General features: G+C 46.2%; 1 protein-coding gene across 1 annotated transcript in view; it reads right to left on the reverse strand.

Annotated features, from left to right (window-relative positions):
* Positions 1–706: 706 nt before the first annotated feature.
* Positions 707–8482, reverse strand: part of exoc2 (exocyst complex component 2) — an 80807-nt gene continuing 73031 nt past the window's right edge. Inside the window, exons 24-28 of the mRNA XM_064334147.1 lie at positions 5303–5358; positions 4876–4998; positions 3344–3405; positions 1663–1722; positions 707–1425 (exon numbers count right to left, since the gene is read on the reverse strand). Of these exons, the coding sequence (XP_064190217.1) occupies positions 1332–1425; positions 1663–1722; positions 3344–3405; positions 4876–4998; positions 5303–5358 (395 nt within the window). The 3' untranslated portion in view covers positions 707–1331. The remainder of the gene's footprint in view (positions 1426–1662; positions 1723–3343; positions 3406–4875; positions 4999–5302; positions 5359–8482) is intronic.

Genomic DNA, 8482 nt, shown 5'->3' on the forward strand with positions numbered 1-8482 from the left:
GATTGGTCTTCACCGGATCGACAGTCGCCATGGCACAGAGAGCCTCACCATGATTGGTCTTCGCCGGATCGACAGGTGCTTAGGCACAGAGAGGTTCACTGTGATTGGCTCTTCGACGGATCGACAGTCATTTGTCAATGGTGCCCTCTTTGGGAATAAAACCTGCAACCTCTGCACACTGCCACCCAACAGCAGTCACGGTGTTTAACATTAAATCTACACTCCCACGCAGAAAGGTCCCCTGCTGAGATTCAAACCCACGACCTTCTTGCTGTATTTGTTCATGGCTGTTTCCTTATGCTAATCACATGAACAGGATTGCACATGAAATTTACAAACCACCAGCATTCATTATCTCATACACCTGGGATATGCACAAAAACAAAGGTCAGCACACGAGTCATGAATCCCATATTGGTTTTTCGTTGGAAAATTCTTAAGAACAAAAGTAAAAACAATTTAAGAAAGGTTTTGTGAATGAGACCCAAAGTTTTGAATGAATACTTCACTGTAGTTTTAAGTCAAAATGACTGATATTCTTACAATTTCCTGTGCATTTTCAAACTAAATTTAAAAAGTAGTAATTTTTGTTTATTGCTTCCGATTAACAGCTACCTAATAATCAAAAGTACTTTCATAAAACATGGATGGATTCAAAGTTTGTTGAGTTTTTGTTATATTAAGAAGAGACAATAGAACATATTAATTCACAACGAAAGTGTTATTTTTATTATTTCATACTTAAAGACAGTAAAACAACGTAATTATCAATGTAGAGGCATATTTGGATGAAATGAGGCTCATAAAACTGATGAAAATCCTGACAATAACAGGATACACAAAAAAGCTTGAACTTTAAAGCTGTGTATTTTGTAAGGTCTGAACTGACCGACTTGAACTTTAGTTTTGCAGTTTTAAAGTGCAGGTGGTTTTATGTTTTTAAGAGTGACATTCAGAAAAAGAAACGAGAAAAACAGCAATTTAAGGATCCACTGCTCCACATACATGTTTTCATTTAATTTCTTATGACAAAAAAACTCATATTAGTAGTCATATTCATACATTTTCCAATACATTAACCAGGTAATGCTTTGCAATGCAAAAACAGATTGAAATGTGTAATACATAAAAAAGAAAAGAAAATGACATGACAGTGATGTCAGCGCTGTACTTTATTCCCACAGCTTAGTAAGAGTGGCTCTAAACCGAGCAGGAAGGGAGAAGTTGGCGATGTTGGCGGATGTACGGACACACTCAGCTCTTCCCCGCCAGGATGGCAGGAGCAGGAAGGGCGATGTGTCGGCCATGTTTTTGGCGGTGTACGGACACGCTCATCTCTTCACGGGCAGGACGGAGGAGGGCTGGAAACAGGCCAGCTGCAGGTGCATGCTGCTCTTGAAGGTGTTCAGGAGCTCCTCCAGGAGCCTGCAACACGAGGAGGGGAAAAGGGGGGGGGGGGGGGTCAGTGTAATATAACGGCTCTTACACTCTGTAGTATAATAGTTTGATTCCCTGGCAAGCAAGGTACTTAATGCGAATTGCGTCGGCATACATACACCGATATAAATGGACACTGTAAGAATGTGGAAAAATGGAGGGGGGGGAGGGAGGGAGGGGAAGAGGGGGGGAGGAGAGGTGGGGAAGGGGGGGGGGGGGGCTCACTTCTTATCCGCTCCGCTGTGAAGCTGAGGGAGGGCCTCCAGAGCCTGCTTGAAGCTGGCGCTGAAACACAGGGCAAAGGGGCCAGTCTGTTACCACGGCGACGGATGCAACATTCACGGCGAGGCCAGCCTGTTACTGAGAAGAAGTGCACTGGCACCATCATCAACAAGTGTAATGGCCTTACGGAGATGTTCTGCCAGTGTAACAACATGTTATGTTATGTTATGTTATGTTATGTTATGTTATGTTATGTTATGTTATGTTATGTTATGTTATGTTATGTTATGTTATGTTATGTTATGTTATGTTATGTTATGTTATGTTATGTTATGTTATGTTATGTTATGTTATGTTATGTTATGTTATGCAGTCCTCCAGCACAGCTCTTAGGTCACAGGTAAAGAAACGCATTCACTGCAATAAAGGGAATATTAATTTAAGATTAACTAAATTTTAATTTACTACAGCAGGTGAACGGGGATTATACTCCACCAATATAAACTGAGCCACGATTAAAACGGACACATTGATAATGTGCAAATCTCAGCTCTGCTAATGGTTGCCAGGTGAACGGCGCAGAGCTGCACGGACGGATAAACAAACAAGAGCCCGAGAGCTCGGTTCGCACTCAGGAGGAGCCGCCTTTTTCGGCGGAGGACGAGTTTCGCTTCCCGTTGTCGAGGCCCCCAGGTAGCATGTGAGCGTGCTCGCAGACAGGGGAAGAGGTTAACCTCAGAGCGCAGGCTCCCCAAACGAGCGATCCCACCCAACACCCGGCCCAACCTCGCCACAGCCGTGACGTCGCACCGGCACAGAACGCCACGCCACGGCCCCCGTCCGTGCGAGCACCAGAGGCCTCAGCCAACAGGAAGCAGCGCCTCTCAGACGTCCCCTGCAGTGACTACCAGGGGACGCGCGCATAACATAATCAAGTGGGTGCAGAGAGTACTGATTAAAACTTGCCCGGCCCCCCCCCCCCTCCAGGGTGGCCTCAGTTATGAATGAAAATAACTTGAAAGGGACGAGCAGTTCCTGCAGCTATTGGCGCCTGAAGCCGCATTTATACGTTTTAATTAGGCGCGTGGGCAAAAAATGCACGCTGCATGCAGGAGCACGCCATAGCATGCTTCATGTTTCTGAGTGACGTAGCATGCTTCATGTTTCAGAGTGACGTAGCATGCTTCATGTTTCTGAGTGACGTAGCATGCTTCATGTTTCAGGGTGATGTAGCATGCTTCATGTTTCAGAGTGACGTAGCATGCTTCATGTTTCAGAGTGACATAGCATGCTTCATGTTTCAGAGTGATGTAGCATGCTTCATGTTTCAGAGTGATGTAGCATGCGTCATGTTTCTGAGTGACGTAGCATGCTTCATGTTTCAGGGTGACGTAGCATGCTTCATGTTTCTGAGTGACGTAGCATGCTTCATGTTTCTGAGTGACGTTTCAGTGACGTAGCATGCTTCATGTTTCTGAGTGACGTAGCATGTTTCAGAGTGACATAGCATGCTTCATGTTTCTGAGTGACGTAGCATGTTTCAGAGTGACATAGCATGCTTCATGTTTAAAAGTGACATAGCACACTTCATGTTTCAGAGTGACGTAGCATGCTTCATGTTTCAGAGTGACGTTTCAGTGACGTAGCATGCTTCATGTTTCAGAGTGACGCGCTGGGCCCTTACTTGCTCTCGGCTGTCAGGTACGAGGCTATGGCATCTCTGAGCGCGCAGATCTCCAGCCGTGCCTGAAGAGAGAGAGAGAGAGAGAGAGATAGAGAGAGAGAGGGATGGAGTGAGACAGAGAGGTAGGGGGGAGATGGAGAGAGGGAGGGAAGAGGGAGAGAGAGAGAGAGAGAGGGATGGAGTGAGACAGAGAGGTAGGGGGGAGATGGAGAGAGGGAGGGAAGAGGGAGAGAGGGAGAGAGAGAGGGATGGAGTGAGACAGAGAGGTAGGGGGGAGATGGAGAGAGGGAGGGAAGAGGGAGAGAGAGAGAGACAGAGAGAGGGGGAGTAATTCATAAAAGAGAAATGAGAGAAGAAAAGAGAACAAACTGGGCTGCAACACAACTGGTTATAGCAGCCAATGTTTTTTCTTTTGTTTTTTTGAGTCCACACAAAGCACTTGTCTCTGAAGAAGCAGTTTAGTCGGTTTGGTTTATTTGGCAGTGAAGTGCAAACACAGAACTCATTTGTGATGGCTCGTGTTGTTATAACAAAGCACAATTCATCAAAAAAATCAATAATTCCATTTCTTAGGTGCTGATTGTCACGTTACAGATAAGGACCTATGGTGTTACAATCATTATGCATGAGGTGTTATCTGCAGTTCTAATGCAGTTCATTCCTTTAAAAAGTTTGTTCTTTGGAAAGAGTCAAACTCACACCCTGGCTGCTGCGAAAGAGTGAGTATTCTTATGAACGTGCTCTTTTGAAAGCTGACACCTCAGGGTGACATGACAATGCCAGACACAAATTCCCCCCTGAGGTTCTGCTGAACTTACTCATCTGCTGAGCGCCTGGGAAACTGAACCTCACACACTGAACTGCCCTCACAGGCTGATGCCTCAGCAGCAGCCAATCAGAGGCCTTCATGGAGGTCTTATCGTAGCAGTGCCCCTGAACAAGCAGCCGTGTGTGTGTGTGTGTGTGTGCGCGCGTCTGTGTTTGTGCGCATGCGAGTGTGTGTCTGTGTGTGTGTGTGCGTGCGCGCGTGTGTGTCTGTCTGTGTGTGCATGCGTGTGCGTGTATGTATGTGTGTGTGCGTGCATGCGTGTGTGTGTCTGTCTGTGTGTACATGCGTGTGCGTGTGTGTGTATGCGCGCGCGTGTGTCTGTCTGTGTGTGCATGCGTGTGCGTGTATGTATGTGTGTGTGCGTGCATGCGTGTGTGTGTGTGTGCTGTGTGTGCATGCGTGTGCGTGTGTGTGTATGCGCGCGCGTGTGTCTGTCTGTGTGTGCATGCGTGTGCGTGTATGTATGTGTGTGTGTGTGCGCGGGCGTGTGTCTGTCTGTCTGTGTGTGCATGCGTGCGTGTGTATGTATGTATCTGTGTGTGTGTATGCGCGCGCGTGTGTGTCTGTGTGTGCGTGCGTATGTATGTATGTGTGTGTGTGTATGCGCGCACGTGTGTGCGTGCGTGCGTGCGTGCGTGTGTGCGTGCGTGTGTGCGGGCGTGCGTGTGTGTGTGTGCGTGTCGTTGGGTGTGTGTGTGTTCACCTGCAGCGCTCCGTTCTTGCTGAAAGAGGACACACACTGCATGAGGCGGCTCATCTCCTCGGCGACGGACTCCACGATGCGGGACAGGACGCGTGACACCAGCTCTTTGGACACAGTGAAGACCTGCGGGGGGGGGGGGAGTCTCTTCAGCACGGGCCCATTTAAGGACTAATTAAGCCCCCCCTCACACACTGCTCCACACAGACATCCTGTAACCCGGAACCCAGACTGATCCCACTCTCCATTTCACCACCTCGACAAGTCACACTCAACTTTCACCTCAGACAAGCAACCAACCGAGAGTTTTATAAAATGCACTTCAACGTTTCAACCACTCAAGCACAATGAAAGTGAAATTTCCATTCGTCACTTTCAGTTATTATTCAAGCAATCTGACAGAATGTGAAGACACCGCAGAACATCTTACCTCCGCGTGAACTGTGATGATGTTCACCAAAGCTTCCTTCAGATAGTTTCTTACCCCTGCACAAAATTCACATCGTTCAGGAAGTTTTCTTCACATCCACAAAATTAACATGTTAAAAAAACACCAGTTTTGTATTGGGAACGACAACAGATATTTTAAAAAAAAATACATTATTATAGCAGCAACACCAGTAACCAAATTAAAAACAGTAAATAAATAACTAACATACGTCAGTGTGCTGCTGCTTTTCGGGACACCATTGGGAGAACAATGGAAGTAAAAGTCAGAGAAAACAAAGCAACGAAAACCGGCAGCGTTTCAAAGATTAAACCTGAAAAGATGAAACCGGTTTCGAACCTTCGGTTCTCATTTCAGGCATAAACCAGAGGAAGCAGGGAGTTACGGGCCTCCTTCCCCGCGGGGCGGTCGAGCGGCCATCTTGTGCTTCTGCAGACCGAACCAAACGAGCAGCGAGCGCGCAAACGAGCTGCGGATGTGTTTACCAGCGGCCAAGGAGCGCAGAGCGCTCGACCGCTGTACTGTAAGCAAACCAAAATATATATAAACATAAATTTATATATACTATATACTAAATATAAATAGGGAAACTGCCAGAGCAGTGACCCTTATTCGTAAAATAAGAGCGTGATCTGTTACACAGCGGTGTTTGGGGACTGCGCGGTACATAAACGCGATCTAGCAACAGGCACGGACGTGTTTAATCTGCCATAGGAAGATAGGCCAATTTGCGATAATAATGATTCAAATTTTAAAATTTAATAGCCGCTGCAAATGGACAGTGCCTGGCGGCGCTCTGTCTAGTCCAGTTTTTACCTGTGTACCTGGTGATCGCTCGTCTAGACCAGGGGAGGGGGCAACTCGGACCCTGGAGGGCCAGTGTGTGGGCAGGTTTTTGTCTGCACATATTACCCTGGATAAATGAGCTAACTGGCTGTATACACACACAGGCTCACTCTGAGATTAGATCACAGAAAGCTTTTATATAGGTACACAAGAACAGAATTTGCCTGTCGGTCATGCGTATCACGCTTATCGAGAAATGCAGCCAAAAAGCCAGATGACGTAAAAAAAAAAATCAGGGTTAATTAAATAATTAAGGCCAGAGGTTCACATGAAAACCAGGAACAGATACGGGCCCCTTGTTTCCGATCGCTAGATAGAGATGAGCCAAACATGTTCCAAAGGGGAGGGGCCATTATCTCTCTGCCCGTCCCAAAGCAGTGACTGACAGGTGAAATGACAAGCGCTCTAGACAGAGATGAAGCAAACAGGTTCTAAGGGGGTGGGGCCATCATCACTGCATCCGCCCCAGAGGAGTGACTGACAGTCTTAACAACAAGCGAAGGCATGTTGAAACTGAACAAATTCCAAAACTAAGAGTGAAGCTTAACGCAGTGTTCTTTTTTTAAATTAATTTTTTTAAGTGTTAGTGCAAATGCAACATGCACTGTGTGATTTTTATAAACTATTATGTGAAAAATGCACGACAGGTGATTAGAGAGAAGGGACCAAAAAAACAAAACAAAACAAAAAAAAAAAAGACCAACGAAAGTCACCACAATTTCTATCGGCTTCCTGTAGCAAAACCCTAAATGGTGAAAGTCTCATATCCTTGTGCTGGTGGTTGATCTGGTCAAATGTTCCTCTTTCTTAATACGTAATACAGACCGTGTAACTGAGCAGCAACTACAAGGAACTTCTCGGCAAACACGACCCAGACCTCAGTGAGATCTAACCATAACAACTGGAAAAAAAAAAAAAGAAAAAAAAAAATACACCAACTGTATGTATGCGACAACTTTCAGGCCTTTTATATTAATAATCTAGAGCTTTCTTATTCATTCTAAAAAAAAAAAAACAATAACAAAAAACCAATCATAAGTATGGTTAAATACACATAGATATTCACAGTGTATATGCATACACTATGAAACTTAAAATAAATCAGTTCGTCAACAATGGACCCACCCAACCAATTGCTCAAGGAAATAAGAATAATATATGTGAAATATATTTCCTTATGTTTTCTACACATATATACGGGGAATCGAACCGGCGACTTTTAGGTTTCAAGACCAACTCCTTAGCCATTATACTGCATGGCAGCCCACTGTCAGAATAATGGTTGTTGGACTTAGCTGGCACGTGTACCCTGCTCTTTCCACACTCTGTCCCAGTTAATTTTGGTTCTGCACCCTCACCCCCCCCCCCCCACTCCCACCACCACCCCCAACACCCTCTCACTGGAGCAGGAGTCTCTCTTCTTTAAAAAAAAAAAAGCGACTCATTTCTCGGCTCGGACCCGCCGCACGGCAGCAGCTGCAGAGCAGAAGCTGTAGCGCGCCTGCGTTGAGGGAAGCGGCTCCCAAAATAGCGCAGAGAGGCCGGAGGCGGGAGGAGGAGGAGGTCCCGCTCGCGACTGTCCAGAGCGCCGCACCCCTGCAGCCCCACACCTAAGTTCCCTTAAGCAACTCGACCGCACGCAGTTTCACCTTCGCCGTGAGGAGAAGTTACGTGCCTGTTGCACAATCCGATACTGAAGAGCTTTACCTCGGGGCACTGTGCTCCTCTCTCTCTCTCTCTCTCTCTCTCTCTCTCTCTCCCTCTCTCTCTCTCTCTCTCCTCTCCTCTCTCTCCCCTCTCTCTCCTCTCTCTCTCTCTCTCTCTCTCTCTCTCCTCTCTCTCTCTCTCTCTCTCTCCCTCCCTCTCCCTCCCTCCCTCCCTCCCTCCTCCTCCTCCTCCCCTCCACACCCGTTCTGCTGTTAGAACTTCACTGCAAAACCAGGGGACACAGAAACCAGAGAGACTTCATCAGTGAAATATCACAGCCATGTAATCTTTTTTTTTTACAACTCTCAAAACAGATGTGTGATTGTCTAGTTAAGGACGACACGTTCTGTGTTACTTTCAACTCCGTCTGTTAAAATGCTGCCCTATACAAATCGTATATTTGTAAGACACAAGTAACTCTGACACCAAATTTGTTGAAAGTAGCAAAAGTAGCAAAACAAGAAGGAATACAAAAATCACCTATAAAGTATTCTCTGAACGTTAAAAAAGCATATTTACACTGAAGGAAGGAGAGGCTTTATATACAGAATGGGAGGAACCATCACTAAAAACGACTGACGGACTCAATCGCAGCGCTTTGCTATGGAG

Source organism: Anguilla rostrata, chromosome 4 (assembly GCF_018555375.3).
Source record: "Anguilla rostrata isolate EN2019 chromosome 4, ASM1855537v3, whole genome shotgun sequence".
Taxonomy (NCBI): Eukaryota; Metazoa; Chordata; class Actinopteri; order Anguilliformes; family Anguillidae; genus Anguilla; species Anguilla rostrata.